Raw genomic sequence first — 26,878 nt, forward strand, 5'->3', positions numbered from 1 at the left:
ACTAGCTTTCACTGTACCTGAGCCCCACCTCAGGATCGGGTGTCTCGCTCAAGTCTGATCTGCTCCTATAGATGCCGGCCCGTGCCATTTCAGCCCCCTCATTGGAGGGTCAATGCAGTAAAATGCAGATGAAATATCGCAGATTATTCTAAATGCTGTGATCCTGATGAATGATTTTAACCTAGTTTTATGACATAATAAGCTGTTTTCTGGTAGACTTGTTTGTATGTTTGTGTGTGTGTGTGGGGGGGGGGGGTGTGTGCATCCCCCGAGCTATGTGATAAAGTACAGTAGGCCATTCACTGACCAGTCAGAGAGCAGAGTGGGAGGAGCCAGGTTATCTGCTCCTCTGACTGAGCCACTGCAGGCAAATGACACAGAAAGCTCACACAGCAGACACTGCTTACTTCCTGAGAGAGAGACACACTCTCTCATCTTAGGAACTAGCACTTTCCTTATGTAGACACACACAGATGCACACAGCCTAGGCAGGAGCCATGGCATTGCACCTGCAGACTGTGTGCTTTAGTGGTTAGCAGCAGAGTCCAGGGTGGAGGATGGCACTGCCCACATCTCCTGGCAGGCTGGAGTGCTCCAACCAGCCCGAGGAGGAAGAGGAATATGTCTGTCTTCCCAGTCATGGAAACTCAGAGGAAGAGGACGAGGAGGACAATGATGAAGATGAGGAGGAGTGTGTCTGTCTTCCCAGTCATGGAAACACAGAGGAGGAGCAGGAGGACGACGATGAAGAGCTGCAAGTTCTGTGTGAAGGTAGTCTGTGGTCTTCTTCTTAATCAAGGACCTTCTCTCTTGTGCCTTTCTTCTTGGTCCCTGCTACTCTACTTGTTTTGGCTCACTCAGTGTACAAGGTGTTTTAGGTATGAGAGCAAGCCATCATCTTTAATTCATTCATACGTGTCTTTGGTGCCAGTACAGTCTGGTGCCTGACCTTCTGAGATGAACACCTGTAGGTTGATGTGTGAAAGGTCCTGTCCTGCCCAATGTACATCACAAGCTAAGTTTTAACATTACAGTCTGTCCTGACAGAAATAGTAGCCGAACATGTTTTCAAAAAGAAAAACATGAGCTGTGGTTGCTTCATCTTATCTTGCCAATATGTGTCAGGAGCGGTTTTAGCAGCTGGGGACATAAAGTAAACCCTCCTCATTAAGTTGAAACATTTGAAATGATATTTAGATTAAAGTCGGCACTCTAAAGGAGGAGATCTGTAGCTCTGATCACTTAAGTGTAACTAACCCCCAAAACACTTTTTTTCAGCTTTTAAGTTTTAACAAATATGGCTTTTAGGGTGGTGTGTGAAGAATTCTGGTCAAAATTTTCACATTTGAGACCAAATTTATAATATTCTACAATCTTTATCATTTTCAACAGCATAAGTACCCTCTATGGGTTCAAACCTGCTTTTTTTTGCCCTCCAAAAAGGTACAACCTGACGTCACGGCGTACTCTCCCCTTCCCCAGTCCCCACTCATGTGAAAAATGTTTTTTCCATGTGATTATTACTGTTCACACCAGGAGAGTTGCAACATCTCCATTCACTCCAATGAACCCGTTTTCAGCACGAGCCCTTTAACAGCGCAATGCATCATGGATAATCGCCTACTGTGGCTAATGTTAAGGAGCGTTCACACCGAGATATTTATTTTTCGCTCTGTCGCTCAAGTCAACCCTTTGGAATCGCTCTGTCGCTCTGTTTAAATCGCTCATCAACAGGCACACGAAATGACGGACATGTGGGGGATATAACGTTACGCAATGTCATGCTGTTTGTCCACTACGAGCCACCGTCATTGTTTACAAGCTAAGCCTATCAGCGTGCTCCTAATGCGAGCTGCATACCGGTAGTACAGACTTCACTTCATGTCAGCTGTCAGGCTGTCAATGTGGTTTGTTGCCACACAATAAACCAGCAGTTTGTTCCAAGCCAGTGTGATCCTTGACTCACTGATGCCAGCGTATTTTCGCTCGAGTTGGAATATTTCATCTTGAGCGACGAGCGTATTTTCTCCCTATCGCTCTGTCTCTGCCGCTCGGACGCCCAGCGATTATTCTCCCAGGCGAATATACGCTCAATCGCTCGTTTGCATTGACTTTGTATGTAAACTCGACGCCAGCAACAAACTTTAATAGGTCGGTGTGAATGCAGCTTTAGCAGCTAGTTAGTTATGTTACATGGCAGTAAAACGCCACTGAATGACCAAATTGATATAACTTTTAAACATTTTGGGCAAAACCGCTTCCGTTAGCGTTGGTTAGTTGTTTATAACGTGGCTATTTATAATATAGCCACGTTGATACTCTGTCATGCAAAAAAAAGAAAGAGGGGTTGGGAGGCGGGTCATAGCGTCTCTGTCGATGATTTGATTTGACAGTTCTGGGCACTGGCATTGGCGTTGGCCAATCCTGGCGTGTTTTGCCCCCAAATCAGTGTGTTCTGGCGCTAAGCGAGTGAGTTCTAGGACAAAAGGCTCTCTGAGGCAGGAGCCACCTACAGTACGTTAACGTGGAGCAGTGCGGTAAATACAATATTCCTGGAATGCGAGTTTAACAAACCAGTTACATGTCCTCTGCATTCTACATCAAATGAAGACATTACTGTTTGTTTTATTTTGTATGTTACATACTTATTGGCCAAGTTATGTTAGTTTATGGGCTAGGAATTCTGTCAGGGTACAAGGGAGGCGGCCATCTTGCCTGCAGAGTTTTCAAATCAAGTAGGATTCCGTTTTGCCAGAAATCTGGAGAGGTAAGTGCCCCTTTAAATAATTCCTTCTCTTTCTAGAGCACATACTCTTTGAGAAGGAGCTCTACATTGCTTAATGATTTATTTTTCCAACTTTTATTTATTACTTCTGATGAAGTCCATCATGTTCGAAATGTTATGTTTTTAATGCAATTGTGTGTGTGTGTGTGTGTGTGTGTGTGTGTGTGTGTGTGTGTTGCACCTAACTTTTTTGTTCTCTTCCCATTTTTATTTATCCATGAAAAGGTTTTTCCTGAGCATTTCATACACACATTCGCAGTTGGGAGCTGCACAATCTTCTGTTGTTGATCAGCAGTGTTGCGGTAACAGGTTACAGAGTAGATTCAAGATTTTTTTATTGTCACTCCGTAGTACAAGTATCATGTGTGAAATTGTTGTGCTGTAGACTCCGTTACAACATAGTGCAAATAACAGTATAGCAGTGCAAAATAACAGGGCAGTAAAACAAGAGAAACAACCAGCAATAACAGTAAACTTTTCCTTTTCTTTTCTAGCATAGACACCTTAAAACATAATTAAACATTCTGTTTGCACAGGTGTAATGCATTATTGTAATGACATTACTTTTTCCTGTAAAGCAAGACATTACTGTAACAAGTTCAGTAACCACATTACCGTTACTTGTCTAATAGATCACTAACATTAGTTACTTACTTGTGTAACATTCTTTATCTCTTTACCTCTTTATTAGTATATTATTTATCAAAAGATTTCCCTTGCTTTATCCTGCCTTCAACTAATGTTGGAATATTGGGATTACGAGTAGACTGCACATCAATGAGTGAACAAAGAGGTAAATACAACTGGCAAAGTCAGAACTTAGGCTTTAATTATTATTATAAGAAAAGTAACAAGTAATGCATAATTTATTACTTTTTCCCAGTAAGAACCTCTACACTGCATTGTTGACCACACTTAGCACTAGCAGCTCCACTGCAGCAATTGTGGTTTAAGTGCCTTGATAATAGTCTGCCTACTCTGCTCACATCTTACCTCAAGTGGAGTTTATTAAATGGTATTATAAGCTTTTATGCCAGTGTTAGCGCTGCTGTGGTATCCTGTCCCCTGTGTTAGCGCTGCTGTGGTATCCTGTCCCCTGTGTTAGCGCTGCTGTGGTATCCTGTCCCCTGTGTTAGTGCTGCTGTGGTATCCTGTCCCCTGTGTTAGCGCTGCTGTGGTATCCTGTCCCCTGTGTTAGCGCTGCTGTGGTATCCTGTCCCCTGTGTTAGTGCTGTTGTGGTATCAGTGCTGTTGTGGTATCCTGTCCCCTGTGTTAGTGCTGTTGTGGTATCCTGTCCCCTGTGTTAGCGCTGTTGTGGTATCCTGTCCCCTGTGTTAGTGCTGTTGTGGTATCCTGTCCCCTGTGTTAGCACTGTTGTGGTATCCTGTCCCCTGTGTTAGTGCTGTTGTGGTATCCTGTCCCCTGTGTTAGCGCTGCTGTGGTATCCTGTCCCCTGTGTTAGTGCTGTTGTGGTATCCTGTCCCCTGTGTTAGTGCTGTTGTGGTATCCTGTCCCCTGTGTTAGCGCTGCTGTGGTATCCTGTCCCCTGTGTTAGCACTGCTGTGGTATCCTGTCCCCTGTGTTAGCACTGTTGTGGTATCCTGTCCCCTGTGTTAGTGCTGTTGTGGTATCCTGTCCCCTGTGTTAGCACTGCTGTGGTATCCTGTCCCCTGTGTTAGCACTGTTGTGGTATCCTGTCCCCTGTGTTAGTGCTGTTGTGGTATCCTGTCCCCTGTGTTAGCGCTGCTGTGGTATCCTGTCCCCTGTGTTAGCGCTGCTGTGGTATCCTGTCCCCTGTGTTAGCGCTGCTGTGGTATCCTGTCCCCTGTGTTAGAGCTGCTGTGGTATCCTGTCCCCTGTGTTAGCACTGTTGTGGTATCCTGTCCCCTGTGTTAGCGCTGCTGTGGTATCCTGTCCCCTGTGTTAGCGCTGCTGTGGTATCATGTCCCCTGTGTTAGAGCTGCTGTGGTATCCTGTCCCCTGTGTTAGCGCTGCTGTGGTATCCTGTCCCCTGTGTTAGCGCTGCTGTGGTATCCTGTCCCCTGTGTTAGAGCTGCTGTGGTATCCTGTCCCCTGTGTTAGCACTGTCATATCCTGTCCCCTGTGTTAGAGCTGCTGTGGTATCCTGTCCCCTGTGTTAGAGCTGCTGTGGTATCCTGTCCCCTGTGTTAGCGCTGCTGTGGTATCCTGCCCCCTGTGTTAGTGCTGTTGTGGTATCCTGTCCCCTGTGTTAGCACTGACATATCCTGTCCCCTGTGTTAGCACTGTCATATCCTGTCCCCTGTGTTAGCACTGTCATATTCTGTCCCCTGTGTTAGCACTGTCGTGGGGGTATCCTGTACCCAGTGTTAGCACTGCCGGGGTATCCTGACCCCTGTTAGCGCTGTCGTAGTATCCTGTCCCTTGTGTTAGCACTGTCGTGGTATCATGTCTCCTGTGGCTCTCTCCTGCTGGTTCAGTCCAGTCTCCCAGCTCATCTACCTGCTGGTTTGACATGTTCAAACATGGGCTTGGCTCTTTGTTCCAGCAGTCACTCCACTGTTGTGTATCAGTGTTAGACGGTATGCTCATTTCATTTGAAAACAAAAGCACAAGGACTGCTTGCTTGGTCCTTGGTCCTATTTAATATTACTGTATTAGCCTGCGTTCGATCCCTATACATTTAGGTGTAGATATTAGGGCTGTGCAATAAAATCGATATGGCAATATATCGCAATACTTTTTTCTGCGATTTAGTCAAAACACTCAGTAGTTTTGACTAAATTTGTCCACTAAGTTATCAATATAAAGTGATGTACATATTATTACACTACAGTACCTGGGTGGTACACAGTGTGTTGTATTTCTAGCTAATTTTTATTTTATTTTGAGTAAATTGTGTAGAGTATTGCAATATATCGCAATATGTATTGTATCGTGATACAATCGTATCGCAACCCATGTATCGTGATACGTATCGTATCGTGAGGTCCTTGCCAATACCCAGCCCTAGTAGATATACATGTGTTGTGCACAAATGGGTGGACGGACAGGCAGACAGACAGACAGACAGACAGACAGACAGATGAACACAGTCTATATACTGTATTGTATACTGTGTATGAGTAAAGGTTCGGCTGCATGCAGGGAGGCAGGATTCTTCTCTGATTGATACCATCAACAGACAGACTAGAAGAGTGAAGCTCTATCACAGAATAAGAATGAATAGAAGGAGAATTCTAATTGAAAGCAAAAACCTGGATTCTTGGCTCCCATACATTTAAGATGGCTGGTGGGAATTATAGTGGGAATTGTATTGAACATTTCCAACAATATCATGTCATACTCATATCCATTACACACAGTTTGCACACCGTGTGATATACTGAGTGCATAGGATCTTAAGGGTCCCAACCACTGTGATTGTACGGGAGTTTGTGTGTTGTCCTTGAACCTGTGTGTTGTCTGTTGCCTAGGAAACAGCCCAGCCCCTATTATTAGGCTGTCTGTAACTCTACACTTCCTTCTTCACTCCCCCCCCCCCCCCCCCCGCCCGCACCCCCACCCCTTTGTTGCAAAACAGACGTACAGAAACCCAGGAATGTCTCTAAGAAGGCTCCTCCTGAACTTTTATTACATTTCGACTCAGGACTCTGTGCTGAAGGGGATGATCATAGTTCAATAAGCACAGGATATGTAGTTTGTTTACCTGTCTGTGTTCTAAACAGCTGAAGTCTGTGATCTAATCTAGTTGGGTGATTGTCGTTATTAAGGATTCATTGTTTGACCCCTTCTGTGCTTTATCTTCCATATGAGAGAGAGAGAGGAGGGGGAGAGACTGCATGCGTCTTAAGTTACCTACTCTCGGTGTACAAAACACAAGGAACACCCCGTCTGGATCACCTTCCACTATTGAGTTACACCCCCTTTTACGCATCATGTCTCAGTTGTCTCAGGGCTTTAAGATCTTTCATTAATCCACGTTCTCCACTTGATCTACAATGCCCCCACCATGACTGAAGTGGATTTAACAGATTAAATCAGTAAGGGATCATAGCATCCACCTGTGCACTCAGTGATCAGTGGGATCATGTAATTGTACACAGCTGTTGGAATTTCATTGTTACCTCCGTCAATGGACGTCATGTTTTGGGCCTGTCTGTCCGCAGGATATCTCAAAAGGTCATATGCACAAAACTTAGTAGAAACATAGGTCATCTCATGGGCCAACTTTCCACACCTAACTGGCCAAAAGGGGGTGTGGCAATGTGCATTGCCAATCACAAAAACGTGCCTAACTTCCAAACAGATTCACGTAACACCACAAAACTTTGTAGAAAGTTTAGCGGATTTATTTATTTATTTATTTCTGTATGTTTGTATGTACAGTATGTATTTATTTATTTATTTATTTATTTATTTATTTATTTATTTATTTATTTATTTATTTATTTATGTATTTATTCATTTATGTATTTATTTATTTACCAGGGACAGTGTACATTAATCAACATGTCAGTTTGCACAGCCATGTACCGTAAATGGACCAGAGTTAGCGTGAGAGCTAATTTTCATCTGTAGTCCCTGAGCATGATGGAAAAAGAACTAGTGGTCATGTGCCATCCGCACTAAAAGCTAAAAACAAGAAGTATAGTAGTAGGACATAACTAGTACAATACAGCAGTGTAAGACAACTCAAAACAATACAGGCAGGCATAGGGAAGCTCAACAGTATGACACAACAGTACCACAGTACAGTACATAAATACAATGCAAGTCGCAAAATTAAGAAAAGCGAGTGTGCGTGTCGTGTGTATGTGTGTGCGTGAGTGAGTATGTATGCTTGAAGAGACAATTACTCGTGATTTGCATATTTGGTTAGCTTTGAGCCAGCCCTTAAGTTTATGTTTGAAGGTTGAGATGTTGGTGCTTTCTCCAATATCAATGGGGAGGCTATTCCAGTAGAGGGCGGCTCTGACTGAGAAGACTGTTTGTCCAAACTTACTGCGTCTAAATGGAACGACACCCGCCCTTGTTACCCTGCTATTACTCAATAGGTTTCAGAGTTGTTGAATTTGCTTGAGACCACCTTGTAAAAACAGTATGATATGTGGGAGAAGATCATGGCGTGCATGAACAAGCTAGCTGCCGCTGTTGTTAAATAAGGGCGAATATGACGGAAATTGGCCAGGTTGAATTTGACAGTATTGGTTACCTTTTTAACATGCTTTTTAAATGACAGATTTGAGTCTAGGATGATTCCGAGATATTTAAACTCTGAAACCACATTGAGTTTCTCTCCCTTGACAAGAACATCAGGTTGGTGGGACTCTGTGGGTTTACAGGGAAAATACATATAGACAGTTTTACTTACGTTCAGATGTAAACATGAAGTGGATAACCAGTTGGATACGTGACCCATGGATGCAGTTAATTTTGTGGCAGTTTGTTGTTTGTTTTTTGGCATGCACATAAATGACCGTGTCATCAGCATACATCTGTACATCAACAGATGAGCAGACTGAGGGCAGGTCATTAATGTACAGGCCAAACAAAATGGCACTCTATGCACTCTACTGAGTGCTCTCTAGTTTGGAGTGATTTTGATTTTTGAAATGTGTTTTAATTTTTTTTAAGCTGCTCATGTCCAGAGGTATTTTGAATTGCGTTCCATCTCCCTTGTGTCTCCCACCACTCTAAACCTTCTCACATGTTTTAACTGCTCTCTGTCAGCTTCCATACTGTCTGCATTAAACAGCCAATAATGGAATAAGGGGAGGGGACTGCAAAAAAAAATTGACTTTCATTATCAATGTTTTTCAGTATGTGACATGTGACATATGAATATACCTACAATACATTATTGCTTGCCTAACTTGGGTGGCGTGTTACCATGGAAACAAATGAGCATGATCATCAACAAGAGACACACACAGTAAGACAGGCTGCTATCAGGCTGCTATCAAATCTATAATCTCATACTAGGCCAGTGATAGACGTGTGTGTGTGTGTGTGTGTGTGTGTGTGTGTGTGTGTGTGTGTGTGTGTGTGTGTGTGTGTGTGCGTGTGCGTGTGCGTGTTTGTGTCACTCACTGCCATTGTTGTGTTGTGTAATGACATGAAAATATATTGTTTGCATTGGACAACTCTGATTTGCATTGTTTGCGTTCTGAGAGGGTGTTAGCACTGCATTGTAAAGGTGTCTCGTATCTTATCTTGAAAAGCGTGGCACATCATGGTATGTCAGGTATGGAGTTTGGGCCACTTCATCAAACGTTCTGTTAAGCATAATCTTTTTGATAACATTCCAATTCAGACTGACAGATTTAAATCTCAAGACTATTCAATCCTTCTTTGAATGTCCAGTTAATATTTTGATATATTCACACTAAATGGTTTTTATCTGCATAGACAAGTAAATAGGACTTTGTAAGAACTCAAAGCATTACAACCAAATATCTAATAAACTAATAAGTAAACAACTAAGTGAAGTGCTCATTTAAGTATTTAGTACTCGCCATTGGCTGGTGGGAAGGTACATTTGCTCACCTGTTTTGAGGAGAAACGGACTTGATAGTGAACTTGGCCTGCTGCTTTTTCAATAGCAATGTGTGGGTGTGGTTCTTTAACATTGACCACTGTGTCATATTGTTGAATCACATGGGAGGCTGTGTGTGTGTGTGTGTGTGTGTGTGTGTGTGTGTGTGTGTGTGTGTGTGTGTGTGTGTGTGTGTGCGTGTGTGTGTGCGTGTGTGCGTGTGTGGGGGGGGGTCAGTGTAAAGGTGTGTGGGTGGACTTCTCAGGAACCTGATATGACTCATGAACTTGGAATAAGAAAAGAAAGGGCACTGAGATTGCAGCCAAGAGACGCCGGGTGGGGGTTGCTTATTTGTCGGTAAAGTTACCTTCAGTGTGACATTCAATACTGCTGGAAACACTTAGAAGTTTTAAGAGAATCCCACCTTTTGAAACAAGTGGCACCAGCTCTTACAAATTTTTTCATAGCACAAAATTTAAACTAATTATAGTACTTTTCCAAAAATATTGAATGCAATGTTTTAGAGATATTGAATCATGAAATTACGATTTATTTATTTTTACCAAAATGATTGTTAAGCTTTCAAATGCTTTTCAAACCCCCTTGCAATGCAAATCAAATATTTATATTTTAAATTTGAGTGCCTACAAGCAAATTACGAATTGCAAACATCTTACCTTAAAATAAAATACATCCAAACCCCATGCCACAGATGGCAAAAGCTCAGTAAATCACTGAGTAAACAAAGTCTCCAATCTAATAAACCATGATGTAAATATGTCTTGACTACTCTACTGCAATTATAGTGTGCGCCTTCAATCCTGTACATGACAGCTGGATTTGCAGCTGTCATGTTATGGATGTTATATGACTGCAAATTTTATGAATGCCTACCCCCCCCCCTTCATTCATCAACAATTGCATTGAATGTACAGTAATCTGCTGTGGTCTCTCTCACCCCCCCCCCCCCCCACACACACACACATACATACATACAGTGCTGTGTGCTGACAGAGTGGGCCAGATGACGAAGACTTACAGTGACATTGACGCTGTCACTCGACTGCTGGAAGAGGTAAGAGCATGCCGAGTAGAAAATAATTTGAATTAAATACAGAGAAGAGTCCAGTGCACACAGACACTGCAAGCCACTTAGAAGTTAAATAATAACCATTTGTATGGTCCGATAGTCCAAACACAGGTCGCTTCATGAAACCACATGGCAAAGTAGGTTCAGATAGACAGAAGCACATCATAAAACCTGTTTCGTGCAGCTGATATTCAAATCTAGCACATAAAACGGCTTATCTGACCTGTATGTAAGGTTGGCTTCATAGAAAGCAAGGGAGTGTGTCTGTCTGAGCTCTCTGAACAAGTTGAACACATCTGGTTCCATCTGGTAACACATCTGGTATCTGCAGTCAGACCCTGGGGAGGAGTTGCAGAGAGAGGAAGGTCTATTGGGCTGAACGATTTACCTTCATTTGGTTGACAATCCACTAATATTCAGCCTTTCAATAAGTCTGTGTCCCTCGAGAGAGAAGCCTATTGTCTGTATCTGTGTGTGAACCTGTGTTTTTGTGTTGCTCGGTAGCACCTAGTATTATTAGGTTGGCTGTAAGACAAGTACTCCACTTCCATTGTCCTTAACTGAAAAACAGGAATGTCTGATAGTCATATGAACAGGTTCACAATAAGCTTTTAATTGCAGTGGTAGGAGTTTCTTGGTCTTCCAGTGGGTTAATGCATACTAGATCAGCCATTCCCAACCTGTGGGCCGCGGAGGTATTGCAAGTGGGCAGCCGAATCATTTGCAAAACATTACGATCTTAGTGGAAAAAAAGATGTAATTATTATGATGATACCGTTATTTATTTTTGTTCATTTCTTCTTCTTCTTCTTCTTCTTCTTCTTCTTCTTCTTCTTCTTCTTCTTCTTCTTCTTCTTCTTCTTCTTCTTCTTCTTCTTCTTCTTCTCCTTCTCCTTCTCCTTCTCCTTCTCCTCTTCCTCTTCCTCCTCCACTGTTGTGGGCCAACAACATTTGTGACATTTTCACGTGGGGCATGAGTGAGAAAAGTTTGGGAACTGCTGTACTGGAGAATTGTTACTTTCTGTTGTTTAATTCTCCTGTCGGCTTTTCCCACCCTGTTGGGGGATTTGAACAGTACTGTCATTCTTAGAACACACATTTGCACCTTAATCAGTCATTTTAAATGCCACGTATGAATGTTTTCACATTTTTTTCTCTTTAAACAATAAGCTAAACCCATCACACGTGTGTGTGTGTGTGTGCGCACACATGTACATGTATGTTTGTGTGTGTGTGTGTGTGTGTGTGTGTGTGCAGAAAGAGCGTGACTTGGAGTTAGCGGCTCGCATTGGCCAGTCACTGCTGAAGAAAAACAAGACCCTCAGCGAGAGGAACGAACTGCTTGAGGAGCAAGTGGAACACATACGAGAGGAGGTAGGGAAGTGTGTGTGTGCGCGCGTGCGTACATGTGTTTCGTGGTGGTGGGGGGGTTGGCACTATACTTATGCTTGTGATTTTTTATTTTTTTTACATTTTTAAGAATGCATTGGATGTATACTGTAGGAGCATAATATCAAAGTTCTACCCGTCTGTGGTTTTATTTTTCCATACCCCTGTCTTTTTTTCTTTCTCTCTCACCACCTACACACCTGTACTGTATTTAGGTATCTCAGCTGCGTCATGACCTGTCTATGAAAGATGAACTGTTGCAGTTCTATACCAGTGCTGCTGAGGAGAGCGAGGGGGAATCAACCACCTCCACACCGTAAGAATCTCCTCTCCTCTCCTCTCCTCTCCTCTCCTCTCCTCTCCTCTCCTCTCCTCTCCTCTCCTCTCCTCTTCCCTCCTCTTCCCTCCTTATTTTGCATTCCTCCCAATTCTCTGTTCATCCTGGCATTCCAGTTCCACGTGATAAAATGTATTACAATGGACTGATGTAATGTAATTCAAATCTTATGCAAATATCTGTCAAACACACCACATGAAAAAAGAAAAACACAACTCAACACTGCCCTATCAAGCTGTTCTAAGCATCAAGCTGTCCTGAGCTGTGCAAAGCATGATGGTATGTCCCAGTCATTTTAGACAGCTTACTATCAAGCTCTCACAAAGCTCACTATTTTTCATAAATGCATTGTTTATCACTAGAACTGGGGTAATAACCGCATTTGAATTGTGAATATCAGTAACAACTGTAGGCTGATGCTTTAATATAATATTGAAGTCCCCCAGTCTTTGACTTTTCCTAAAGTTGTGTTGTGTTGCACTCCCTATTATTAAATATAGTCAAGATAAATCCAGATTAAAAGTAAAAGTAAAATCTACCTGTAAAATGCACATTTTCACCCGGTTTAAGTTTAAACATTCTAAGTTGCTAGGCAACGGCATTCCAGTGTGTGAATCGTTAGTGTGTGTGATCCTACTGTATGGTGTGATCTAAAGAATCTCAATAGATAATGGCTAGAACACACTACCTGCGTGAGCAGCGCGTGTGCGTGGCGGAACCTGTTGCTTTTCATTTTGGCGGCCATGTTAACAGGTTCGAGAAGCCACGCCTGAGTAGCACAGCTGGAGATTCGGCGTCTTGCCTATTTTTCCGTGTGACGCCCACTGGCAGGCAGCTCGGCAGCAGCAGCAACACTGTGTGGCACACAACAGGCATGCAAGCTGCAGCAGTTCAGTGAGGTAGCCGTCACGCACAGGTTAGATCATCTGACAGGGCTCCAGAGCCTCGCTTCGCTTTAACATCTGATAGTCCACTTCCTTGGCTTGCACCTGATGCAGGAATGATACATGGTTTTGTTTTCAGCTGGTTCACAAAGCCAAAAGTGAAACGGTCCAGATAGGGTTGCCAAGTGCCAACCCTCCTGGATTGGCCAGGAGAGGTAATTGTGGTCACTGAGGCAAATTACCTCTGATTTTTTGACAGCTGAAATTATAAGATTATGTGTTGTGTAGTGTAGTGTAGTGTAGTGTGTGTGTGTGTGTGTGTGTGTGTGTGTGTGTGTGTGTGTGTGTGTAAGAGAGATATGATGAATGTTGTTTTATAATAGTATCACACCACCCAAATATGCAAATATTTTCTTCTAACATGCATTTTCACTGTCATTTTAGACTGATTTATACTGACGTCCATCCAGAGGCAAAGCGGTGATTAGTGTTCTTAAAGATACTTAGATGAATAAAACAAGACAACCAAAACCTTTTTTTATGACTTGAGACATTCATTTGTGAAGACAATGCCTTAATACAATGACAGAGTACAGTAGCCAGGCACACAGGTCAATTTTAACCATTGGCGGTTTTAGGTACTGTATACAGCGACCCCCTGCAGCCTGCGGTTCTATCATTAATACTTGAAGAATCTCAGAAGAATGTTGTACCATGGTCAAGCAAAAGCTGACCATGCAGTGAACTCATACAATCAAGAATATAGTGAATTTTCCCATCTCATGAGAGAAGATAATGGGCTCTATCTTCCGACAGGCGCTATCCCCTAATAGCGATTGCGCACCTGTTTGCGCGTGCCTTAAGGCAGGGAAGATAACATTCCGCCTTACGCCGTCCGCCAGGTGTTCTGCCGAGTTTTACTCCCCCGCCAATCAGCAAAAAAAAGCATCCCCACCTCACGGGAGCATACTTGTAAGCATTTATACAGAAATGTAACTGTTTAAAAGTGATATAATTGTCTGGTAGACGTGACCTCCCTGATTTCTAAGTTAAAACAGCCCCGAAATATGTTGGGGATGCAATTCTCGGCCAGGATACGGAAAGGTTCACGGCAGGTGTTGCAAGCGACAAATTAGAGCCGTGCCAAAATCATCTGCGCCCCAAAATGCCTGCGCAAACGGGATTTGGGCGGTCTTAACTACCAGAATTATTCACAGGTGTGGCCAGGCAAGGCTGGGCATTACGTCAATCAAAACCAATCAGATTCCCGTCTCGCAATGGTTGTTTGCAAGAGGTCCTTTTCAAAGCTCTTAGCACAAAGTAATTGCGCGCTGCTGATGATAGCATAATGCCATCTATCACCACATTTTAGCGCTGAAACGCCTGCTTTGGCTTGTGGCAGCCAATGCCCAGTAGAATTATCACAGGCATGCGCTTGTGTCCGCCCCCAATTTGCATTGCGCATGGCGTTAAACGAGCGCAAACGCTAAATTAGCGCTTTTTGGAAGATGGAGCCCGTAGTGTGTATTAGCCACACAGTGCAGTAAGGAGGTTTGTTCCTACCTCATGAGAGAAGATGTAGTGTGTATTAGCTACACAGTGCAGTAAGGAGGTTTATATCCCACCTCATGAGAGAAGATGTAGTGTGTATTAGCTACACAGTGCAGTAAGGAGGTTTGTTCCCACCTCATGAGAGAAGATGTAGTGTGTATTAGCTACATAGTGCAGTAAGGAGGCTTGTTCCCACCTCATGAGAGAAGATGTAGTGTGTATTAGCTACACAGTGCAGTAAGGAGGTTTGTTTCTACCTCATGAGAGAAGATGTAGTGTGTATTAGCTACACAGTGCAGTAAGGAGGTTTATATCCCACCTCATGAGAGAAGATGTAGTGTGTATTAGCTACACAGTGCAGTAAGGAGGTTTGTTCCCACCTCATGAGAGAAGATGTAGTGTGTATTAGCTACACAGTGCAGTAAGGAGGTTTATATCCCACCTCATGAGAGAAGATGTAGTGTGTATTAGCTACACAGTGCAGTAAGGAGGTTTGTTCCCACCTCATGAGAGAAGATGTAGTGTGTATTAGCTACACAGTGCAGTAAGGAGGTTTGTTCCTACCTCATGAGAGAAGATGTAGTGTGTATTAGCTACACAGTGCAGTAAGGAGGTTTGTTCCCACCTCATGAGAGAAGATGTAGTGTGTATTAGCTACACAGTGCAGTAAGGAGGTTTGTTCCTACCTCATGAGAGAAGATGTAGTGTGTATTAGCTACACAGTGCAGTAAGGAGGTTTGTTCCCACCTCATGAGAGAAGATGTAGTGTGTATTAGCTACACAGTGCAGTAAGGAGGTTTGTTCCCACCTCATGAGAGAAGATGTAGTGTGTATTAGCTACACAGTGCAGTAAGGAGGTTTGTTCCCACCTCATGAGAGAAGATGTAGTGTGTATTAGCTACACAGTGCAGTAAGGCGGTTTGTTCCCACCTCATGAGAGAAGATGTAGTGTGTATTAGCTACACAGTGCAGTAAGGAGGTTTGTTCCTACCTCATGAGAGAAGATGTAGTGTGTATTAGCTACACAGTGCAGTAAGGAGGTTTGTTCCTACCTCATGAGAGAAGATGTAGTGTGTATTAGCTACACAGTGCAGTAAGGAGGTTTGTTCATACCTCATGAGAGAAGATGTAGTGTGTATTAGCTACACAGTGCAGTAAGGCGGTTTGTTCCCACCTCATGAGAGAAGATGTAGTGTGTATTAGCTACACAGTGCAGTAAGGAGGTTTGTTCCCACCTCATGAGAGAAGATGTAGTGTGTATTAGCTACACAGTGCAGTAAGGAGGTTTGTTCCTACCTCATGAGAGAAGATGTAGTGTGTATTAGCTACACAGTGCAGTAAGGAGGTTTGTTCCTACCTCATGAGAGAAGATGTAGTGTGTATTAGCTACACAGTGCAGTAAGGAGGTTTGTTCCTACCTCATGAGAGAAGATGTAGTGTGTATTAGCTACATAGTGCAGTAAGGAGGTTTGTTCCTACCTCATGAGAGAAGATGTAGTGTGTATTAGCTACACAGTGCAGTAAGGAGGTTTATATCCCACCTCATGAGAGAAGATGTAGTGTGTATTAGCTACACAGTGCAGTAAGGAGGTTTATATCCCACCTCATGAGAGAAGATGTAGTGTGTATTAGCTACACAGTGCAGTAAGGAGGTTTATATCCCACCTCATGAGAGAAGATGTAGTGTGTATTAGCTACATAGTGCAGTAAGGAGGTTACCTCATGAGAGAAGATGTAGTGTGTATTAGCTACATAGTGCAGTAAGGAGGTTTGTTCCTACCTCATGAGAGAAGATGTAGTGTGTATTAGCTACACAGTGCAGTAAGGAGGTTTGTTCATACCTCATGAGAGAAGATGTAGTGTGTATTAGCTACACAGTGCAGTAAGGAGGTTTGTTCCCACCTCATGAGAGAAGATGTAGTGTGTATTAGCTACATAGTGCAGTAAGGAGGTTTGTTCCTACCTCATGAGAGAAGATGTAGTGTGTATTAGCTACACAGTGCAGTAAGGAGGTTTGTTCATACCTCATGAGAGAAGATGTAGTGTGTATTAGCTACACAGTGCAGTAAGGAGGTTTGTTCCCACCTCATGAGAGAAGATGTAGTGTGTATTAGCTACACAGTGCAGTAAGGAGGTTTGTTCCCACCTCATGAGAGAAGATGTAGTGTGTATTAGCTACACAGTGCAGTAAGGAGGTTTGTTCCCACCTCATGAGAGAAGATGTAGTGTGTATTAGCTACATAGTGCAGTAAGGAGGTTTGTTCCTACCTCATGAGAGAAGATGTAGTGTGTATTAGCTACACAGTGCAGTAAGGAGGTTTGTTCCCACCTCATGAGAGAAGATGTAGTGTGTATTAGCTACATAGTGCAGTAAGGAGGTTACCTCATGAGAGAAGATGTAGTGTGTATTAGCTACACAGTGCAGTAAGGAGGTTTGTTCCTACCTCATGAGAGAAGATGTAGTGTGTATTAGCTACACAGTGCAGTAAGGAGGTTTGTTCCCACCTCATGAGAGAAGATGTAGTGTGTATTCGCTACACAGTGCAGTAAGGAGGTTTGTTCCTACCTCATGAGAGAAGATGTAGTGTGTATTAGCTACACAGTGCAGTAAGGAGGTTTGTTCCTACCTCATGAGAGAAGATGTAGTGTGTATTAGCTACACAGTGCAGTAAGGAGGTTTGTTCCCACCTCATGAGAGAAGATGTAGTGTGTATTAGCTACACAGTGCAGTAAGGAGGTTTGTTCCCACCTCATGAGAGAAGATGTAGTGTGTATTAGCTACATAGTGCAGTAAGGAGGTTTGTTCCTACCTCATGAGAGAAGATGTAGTGTGTATTAGCTACACAGTGCAGTAAGGAGGTTTGTTCATACCTCATGAGAGAAGATGTAGTGTGTATTAGCTACACAGTGCAGTAAGGAGGTTTGTTCCCACCTCATGAGAGAAGATGTAGTGTGTATTAGCTACACAGTGCAGTAAGGAGGTTTGTTCCCACCTCATGAGAGAAGATGTAGTGTGTATTAGCTACATAGTGCAGTAAGGAGGTTTGTTCCTACCTCATGAGAGAAGATGTAGTGTGTATTAGCTACACAGTGCAGTAAGGAGGTTTGTTCATACCTCATGAGAGAAGATGTAGTGTGTATTAGCTACACAGTGCAGTAAGGAGGTTTGTTCATACCTCATGAGAGAAGATGTAGTGTGTATTAGCTACACAGTGCAGTAAGGAGGTTTGTTCCCACCTCATGAGAGAAGATGTAGTGTGTATTAGCTACACAGTGCAGTAAGGAGGTTTGTTCCCACCTCATGAGAGAAGATGTAGTGTGTATTAGCTACACAGTGCAGTAAGGAGGTTTGTTTCTACCTCATGAGAGAAGATGTAGTGTGTATTAGCTACACAGTGCAGTAAGGAGGTTTGTTCCTACCTCATGAGAGAAGATGTAGTGTGTATTAGCTACACAGTGCAGTAAGGAGGTTTGTTCCTACCTCATGAGAGAAGATGTAGTGTGTATTAGCTACACAGTGCAGTAAGGAGGTTTATATCCCACCTCATGAGAGAAGATGTAGTGTGTATTAGCTACACAGTGCAGTAAGGAGGTTTGTTCCTACCTCATGAGAGAAGATGTAGTGTGTATTAGCTACACAGTGCAGTAAGGAGGTTTGTTCCCACCTCATGAGAGAAGATGTAGTGTGTATTAGCTACACAGTGCAGTAAGGAGGTTTGTTCCTACCTCATGAGAGAAGATGTAGTGTGTATTAGCTACACAGTGCAGTAAGGAGGTTTGTTCCTACCTCATGAGAGAAGATGTAGTGTGTATTAGCTACACAGTGCAGTAAGGAGGTTTGTTCCCACCTCATGAGAGAAGATGTAGTGTGTATTAGCTACACAGTGCAGTAAGGAGGTTTGTTCCCACCTCATGAGAGAAGATGTAGTGTGTATTAGCTACATAGTGCAGTAAGGAGGTTTGTTTCTACCTCATGAGAGAAGATGTAGTGTGTATTAGCTACATAGTGCAGTAAGGAGGTTACCTCATGAGAGAAGATGTAGTGTGTATTAGCTACATAGTGCAGTAAGGAGGTTTGTTCCTACCTCATGAGAGAAGATGTAGTGTGTATTAGCTACACAGTGCAGTAAGGAGGTTTGTTCATACCTCATGAGAGAAGATGTAGTGTGTATTAGCTACACAGTGCAGTAAGGAGGTTTGTTCCCACCTCATGAGAGAAGATGTAGTGTGTATTAGCTACATAGTGCAGTAAGGAGGTTTGTTCCTACCTCATGAGAGAAGATGTAGTGTGTATTAGCTACACAGTGCAGTAAGGAGGTTTGTTCATACCTCATGAGAGAAGATGTAGTGTGTATTAGCTACACAGTGCAGTAAGGAGGTTTGTTCCCACCTCATGAGAGACGATGTAGTGTGTATTAGCTACACAGTGCAGTAAGGAGGTTTGTTCCCACCTCATGAGAGAAGATGTAGTGTGTATTAGCTACACAGTGCAGTAAGGAGGTTTGTTCCCACCTCATGAGAGAAGATGTAGTGTGTATTAGCTACATAGTGCAGTAAGGAGGTTTGTTCCTACCTCATGAGAGAAGATGTAGTGTGTATTAGCTACACAGTGCAGTAAGGAGGTTTGTTCCCACCTCATGAGAGAAGATGTAGTGTGTATTAGCTACATAGTGCAGTAAGGAGGTTACCTCATGAGAGAAGATGTAGTGTGTATTAGCTACACAGTGCAGTAAGGAGGTTTGTTCCTACCTCATGAGAGAAGATGTAGTGTGTATTAGCTACACAGTGCAGTAAGGAGGTTTGTTCCCACCTCATGAGAGAAGATGTAGTGTGTATTAGCTACACAGTGCAGTAAGGAGGTTTGTTCCTACCTCATGAGAGAAGATGTAGTGTGTATTAGCTACACAGTGCAGTAAGGAGGTTTGTTCCTACCTCATGAGAGAAGATGTAGTGTGTATTAGCTACACAGTGCAGTAAGGAGGTTTGTTCCCACCTCATGAGAGAAGATGTAGTGTGTATTAGCTACACAGTGCAGTAAGGAGGTTTGTTCCTACCTCATGAGAGAAGATGTAGTGTGTATTAGCTACACAGTACAGTAAGGAGGTTTGTTCCTACCTCATGAGAGAAGATGTAGTGTGTATTAGCTACACAGTGCAGTAAGGAGGTTTGTTCCCACCTCATGAGAGAAGATGTAGTGTGTATTAGCTACACAGTGCAGTAAGGAGGTTTGTTCCCACCTCATGAGAGAAGATGTAGTGTGTATTAGCTACATAGTGCAGTAAGGAGGTTTGTTCCTACCTCATGAGAGAAGATGTAGTGTGTATTAGCTACACAGTGCAGTAAGGAGGTTTGTTCATACCTCATGAGAGAAGATGTAGTGTGTATTAGCTACACAGTGCAGTAAGGAGGTTTGTTCCTACCTCATGAGAGAAGATGTAGTGTGTATTAGCTACACAGTGCAGTAAGGAGGTTTGTTCCCACCTCATGAGAGAAGATGTAGTGTGTATTAGCTACATAGTGCAGTAAGGAGGTTTGTTCCTACCTCATGAGAGAAGATGTAGTGTGTATTAGCTACACAGTGCAGTAAGGAGGTTTGTTCATACCTCATGAGAGAAGATGTAGTGTGTATTAGCTACACAGTGCAGTAAGGAGGTTTGTTCCCACCTCATGAGAGAAGATGTAGTGTGTATTAGCTACACAGTGCAGTAAGGAGGTTTGTTCATACCTCATGAGAGAAGATGTAGTGTGTATTAGCTACACAGTGCAGTAAGGAGGTTTGTTCCCACCTCATGAGAGAAGATGTAGTGTGTATTAGCTACATAGTGCAGTAAGGAGGTTTGTTCCTACCTCATGAGAGAAGATGTAGTGTGTATTAGCTACACAGTGCAGTAAGGAGGTTTGTTCATACCTCATGAGAGAAGATGTAGTGTGTATTAGCTACACAGTGCAGTAAGGAGGTTTGTTCCCACCTCATGAGAGAAGATGTAGTGTGTATTAGCTACACAGTGCAGTAAGGAGGTTTGTTCATACCTCATGAGAGAAGATGTAGTGTGTATTAGCTACACAGTGCAGTAAGGAGGTTTGTTCCCACCTCATGAGAGAAGATGTAGTGTGTATTAGCTACATAGTGCAGTAAGGAGGTTTGTTCCCACCTCATGAGAGAAGATGTAGTGTGTATTAGCTACACAGTGCAGTAAGGAGGTTTGTTCCCACCTCATGAGAGAAGATGTAGTGTGTATTAGCTACACAGTGCAGTAAGGAGGTTTGTTCATACCTCATGAGAGAAGATGTAGTGTGTATTAGCTACATAGTGCAGTAAGGAGGTTTGTTCATACCTCATGAGAGAAGATGTAGTGTGTATTAGCTACACAGTGCAGTAAGGAGGTTTGTTCCCACCTCATGAGAGAAGATGTAGTGTGTATTAGCTACACAGTGCAGTAAGGAGGTTTGTTCCCACCTCATGAGAGAAGATGTAGTGTGTATTAGCTACACAGTGCAGTAAGGAGGTTTGTTCCTACCTCATGAGAGAAGATGTAGTGTGTATTAGCTACACAGTGCAGTAAGGAGGTTTGTTCCTACCTCATGAGAGAAGATGTAGTGTGTATTAGCTACATAGTGCAGTAAGGAGGTTACCTCATGAGAGAAGATGTAGTGTGTATTAGCTACACAGTGCAGTAAGGAGGTTTGTTCATACCTCATGAGAGAAGATGTAGTGTGTATTAGCTACACAGTGCAGTAAGGAGGTTTGTTCCCACCTCATGAGAGAAGATGTAGTGTGTATTAGCTACATAGTGCAGTAAGGAGGTTTGTTCATACCTCATGAGAGAAGATGTAGTGTGTATTAGCTACACAGTGCAGTAAGGCGGTTTGTTCCCACCTCATGAGAGAAGATGTAGTGTGTATTAGCTACACAGTGCAGTAAGGAGGTTTGTTCCCACCTCATGAGAGAAGATGTAGTGTGTATTAGCTACACAGTGCAGTAAGGAGGTTTATATCCCACCTCATGAGAGAAGATGTAGTGTGTATTAGCTACACAGTGCAGTAAGGAGGTTTGTTCCCACCTCATGAGAGAAGATGTAGTGTGTATTAGCTACACAGTGCAGTAAGGAGGTTTGTTCCTACCTCATGAGAGAAGATGTAGTGTGTATTAGCTACACAGTGCAGTAAGGAGGTTACCTCATGAGAGAAGATGTAGTGTGTATTAGCTACACAGTGCAGTAAGGAGGTTTGTTCCTACCTCATGAGAGAAGATGTAGTGTGTATTAGCTACACAGTGCAGTAAGGAGGTTTATATCCCACCTCATGAGAGAAGATGTAGTGTGTATTAGCTACACAGTGCAGTAAGGAGGTTTATATCCCACCTCATGAGAGAAGATGTAGTGTGTATTAGCTACATAGTGCAGTAAGGAGGTTACCTCATGAGAGAAGATGTAGTGTGTATTAGCTACACAGTGCAGTAAGGAGGTTTATATCCCACCTCATGAGAGAAGATGTAGTGTGTATTAGCTACATAGTGCAGTAAGGAGGTTACCTCATGAGAGAAGATGTAGTGTGTATTAGCTACACAGTGCAGTAAGGAGGTTTGTTCCCACCTCATGAGAGAAGATGTAGTGTGTATTAGCTACATAGTGCAGTAAGGAGGTTTGTTCCCACCTCATGAGAGAAGATGTAGTGTGTATTAGCTACACAGTGCAGTAAGGAGGTTTGTTCCCACCTCATGAGAGAAGATGTAGTGTGTATTAGCTACACAGTGCAGTAAGGAGGTTTATATCCCACCTCATGAGAGAAGATGTAGTGTGTATTAGCTACACAGTGCAGTAAGGAGGTTTGTTCCCACCTCATGAGAGAAGATGTAGTGTGTATTAGCTACATAGTGCAGTAAGGAGGTTTGTTCCCACCTCATGAGAGAAGATGTAGTGTGTATTAGCTACATAGTGCAGTAAGGAGGTTTGTTCCCACCTCATGAGAGAAGATGTAGTGTGTATTAGCTACACAGTGCAGTAAGGAGGTTTATATCCCACCTCATGAGAGAAGATGTAGTGTGTATTAGCTACACAGTGCAGTAAGGAGGTTTGTTCCCACCTCATGAGAGAAGATGTAGTGTGTATTAGCTACACAGTGCAGTAAGGAGGTTTGTTCCCACCTCATGAGAGAAGATGTAGTGTGTATTAGCTACATAGTGCAGTAAGGAGGTTTATATCCCACCTCATGAGAGAAGATGTAGTGTGTATTAGCTACACAGTGCAGTAAGGAGGTTTATATCCCACCTCATGAGAGAAGATGTAGTGTGTATTAGCTACACAGTGCAGTAAGGAGGTTTGTTCCCACCTCATGAGAGAAGATGTAGTGTGTATTAGCTACACAGTGCAGTAAGGAGGTTTGTTCATACCTCATGAGAGAAGATGTAGTGTGTATTAGCTACACAGTGCAGTAAGGAGGTTTATATCCCACCTCATGAGAGAAGATGTAGTGTGTATTAGCTACACAGTGCAGTAAGGAGGTTTGTTCATACCTCATGAGAGAAGATGTAGTGTGTATTAGCTACACAGTGCAGTAAGGAGGTTTGTTCCTACCTCATGAGAGAAGATGTAGTGTGTATTAGCTACACAGTGCAGTAAGGAGGTTTGTTCCTACCTCATGAGAGAAGATGTAGTGTGTATTAGCTACACAGTGCAGTAAGGAGGTTTGTTCCTACCTCATGAGAGAAGATGTAGTGTGTATTAGCTACACAGTGCAGTAAGGAGGTTTGTTCCTACCTCATGAGAGAAGATGTAGTGTGTATTAGCTACACAGTGCAGTAAGGAGGTTTGTTCCCACCTCATGAGAGAAGATGTAGTGTGTATTAGCTACACAGTGCAGTAAGGAGGTTTGTTCCTACCTCATGAGAGAAGATGTAGTGTGTATTAGCTACACAGTGCAGTAAGGAGGTTTATTCCCCAAGTGCTAAATGATTGATTCCCTCAGCTATCTAGCTCATGAATTACTCATGGAATCCTTATCTTGCCTTCGCCCTTTGCTCTCCTGATGATGGGTTGTTTGTAATGTTGGCAACAATCTGGGAATTAAAGTTTATTATATTGTTGCACTTATCATTTATTTCTCTGGAAATGTCTACAACGTTGAATGTCGTGTAGAGTGCTACATCTATTCTAGCATTATTACTACTGCATAATGATCTGTAGACACTGATTTATTGCATATTGATTGATCATTGGCTGACTGATTCTCATGCTTCCTTCTCACGCTTATATATTTATCTTGTGGACATATGTGTGTGTGCGTGTGTGTGTCTGTGTGTGCATGTGTGTGTGCGCGTGCGTGCCTGCGTGTGTTTTACAGGTTGCGTCCCAGTGACTCCAGTGTACCGGTGCCCAGTTATTTCCCCATGGACTCCTTGCAGAAGAAACTCAAAGATCTGGAGGAAGAAAATCTATCGCTGCGGTCTGAGGTACTGTATATACACAACAGGGTAGGAAATTAGCCGGGGCTCGGGGCAAAATGCCCCTAAAAGAAAATCTAGAATTGCCCTTCGAATTGGGGTGAGGGGGGCTTTTAAATGCCCACATAAAATAAAGAGTTTAATACTTTCTGTATTTTAACATTATTCTGTATTTGCAAAGCGTGACTCGAAAATGGCCAGCTAGGCATCCGTACAACCCCCGCCCCTCTTCCTTCTAGCGTTATTTACCTAGTTTACTCGTGTTTTTGCCAAGTACATTAATAACATGCCAGACAACAGTGTTGTTGAGATAGGAAATGGGTGATTGTTTATAAACTTTTAGTCATTGATTGGTCTGTCATGCTACATAGGTGCAACTAAGGTATCTCCCAACATTTGATAAAATTGCCCTGGAAATTATCCAAAATGCCCCCGAAATATATGTAACAGGGGCAAAAATAGCCCTAGTTTAAAAAAGTTAAGTTCCTACCCTGACACACACCCGCGCACCCCCCCACCCCACACACACACCCACACACATACACACAGAACCTCTCACCCAGACTAGAGATGCAAAGTCTTGTATCACTTGCGTATTGCCTGGGATGCGGGAGAAGCAAGCAAGAAATTATTAATTGCCTCTGTGATCTGGTAATTAATATATGCTCTTTCTAGTCGAGCAGTCACACAGTTTATTTGGTTGAATAGCAATCTGGTTCGATTAAACAAAACAAAACAAAAATCTCTAACTTCTGGGGGCAGCCCCGTTTCAATGTGGTGCAACAGGAACTCAAGAGGCGCGGTCGGCAGTCTCTGCCATTGGCTCCAACCGACCGGCTCTGCCCATTAATGGATTTCTTTTCCGCTCCCTGCGTGTCGCTCTCAAATCCGTCCGTTGCTATGAAACAACAATAACAACTCTAGCTCGTTGCTAGTAGCAAGTAGCAACTTGCTATACACTGAAAATGGTAAGTTTTGACTACACACCTAGGGTTGCCACCCGTCTCTTAAAATACGGAATTGTCCCGTATCTGACAGTGAAATAATGCGTCCCGTATTTTCATCCCACCTGCATTGCATGATGAAAATGCATCCTACTCTGTGTCTGGTTGCTTAGTACTGCTGCCTTTGTTGGTAGATTGGTTAGTTTTAGGCATCAGTCACAGTCAGGCTGACCCTCTGCTCGCTGATTGGCTCTAATCGGGTCTGAGCCGATCAGAGAACAGGGATGGGGTGGGTCTTCGCAGAAAGCTGGTGGGAAAATGGCTTTCCCTACTCCACCACTTCCAGTGAAAATTCGCTTCAAGTTTCAGAAATACAGATGTGAATGGGAAGAATCAAACACTTGGCTTGACAGGGTTAGCGAAAATGAATACAAAGTCATGTCAGTCAAGTCATGTCAGGAGGACACCCTGCAGTGTCCCACAAGCAACTTCAGAGGCTGATACAGTAATGACCGCTTTTTAATCCCTTCTGGACATCATGTGCTGATTGATCAGAATCTGGTCAATTAGATTTCCTATCCAGTTGTATTTAGGCTACTAGGAAATAAATAGATACTGGCTGCTGAGGTGCTTCTCTTGGCTACATTGTTATGATGTGATTTGTGAGTTTTACAATGAAATACATAAACATGAATCTATACATGAATCAATGTAGTGCTCATGACAAGAAAGTAAACAACTCGGTTATTTGCTCAACCAATCTGGAAAAATGCATTCTTCAATAGGCTAACACATTAACAGACAAAAAGGCAATAAAAAGAGGTGTCAGATCGACAAGCAAATATGTTTGACCAAATAATATATTTTTCTCAAATATACCCATTTACTGAGGGGTTTGTAGCTGAAATGCTATCTATTAGTTCAGTGGTTCCCAACCTTTTTACACCAAGTACCACCTGAGAAAGTAGTTGGCTCTCCAAGTACCACCATATGACCGATGTTAAAATACAGTATATTCAGCTATGCACAGTTCACGCAGGAGGCAAATTTATTCCAACCTGCAGCCTATGTGCAACCTGCAGCAGCTGCACTTGTGCTGGGTTGACTGCTGTCTTCACCTCCTTGTGCTTCATCGTTGCTGCTCTCCTCTACTACAGCTCTTTTACGATTCCCTCCCGTTTTGATCCACTTTAGCATCCCTCCTCGTCTTTGTTCACCACTTGTGTAACCATGCGGGGCGGGCAGGTAATTGTGCATGCGCAACAGGTATAGTGTCCGTCAGAAACAAATATTTGTTTCTAAATCTCAAGACAACAAAATAAATCTCAATTTCAATGATCACAAGTTTATTTTCATTCGTAGTATTATTTTGATAGATAAACATGTTTTACAATTGATTTTAAAGTTGGGTTTATTTCATAATTAAAAAATTGGGATTCCAGGGATCAAGTACCACCAGCAGGGGGGGGGCGCAAGTACCACCTACCTTGAGAAACACTGCCAATAATATTAATAATTATTATTATTATTTCACTTTCACATGTTTGAAAACTACTACTAATGACCACCATGGATTTTGCACAAAAACTAAAAAAAAACTTTTTTTTTTTTTTTTTTCACAGAGCCTTCCAAGTACCACCAGCAAGTACCACCTACGGTACGCGTACCGTAGGTTGGGAACCACTGTATTAGTTAATTGTTAATCAAGCACTTCAAACTTTAAGTATTGATCTAAATGTCTAAATGTTTTCTTGAAACAATCAAAGTTGTGATTTATTACCACTGGCGCCCCACCCCGCCCCAGGCCCGTGGTGTCCCTTATTTTTCTGCATGAAAGGTGGCAACCCCATACACACCGGTCACGTTCACTTCATTTTGATTGGGTAAAGCGCAGCATACGTGCAAGCGCTGTTGCACCCCTTTTGACGGAGCCTGCCGATA

General features: G+C 42.8%; 1 protein-coding gene across 1 annotated transcript in view; it reads left to right on the plus strand.

Annotated features, from left to right (window-relative positions):
• trak1a (trafficking protein, kinesin binding 1a) overlaps positions 1–26,878 on the plus strand; it is a gene marked incomplete at its 3' end in the record, with an annotated part of 120,083 nt that overhangs the window by 51,375 nt on the left and 41,830 nt on the right. The window contains 4 exon segments of the mRNA XM_083662183.1: positions 10,302–10,378; positions 11,651–11,767; positions 11,998–12,098; positions 23,894–24,002. Of these exon segments, the coding sequence (XP_083518309.1) occupies positions 10,328–10,378; positions 11,651–11,767; positions 11,998–12,098; positions 23,894–24,002 (378 nt within the window). The 5' untranslated portion in view covers positions 10,302–10,327.

Source organism: Poromitra crassiceps, assembly GCF_964638095.1.
Source record: "Poromitra crassiceps genome assembly, chromosome: 1".
Taxonomy (NCBI): Eukaryota; Metazoa; Chordata; class Actinopteri; order Beryciformes; family Melamphaidae; genus Poromitra; species Poromitra crassiceps.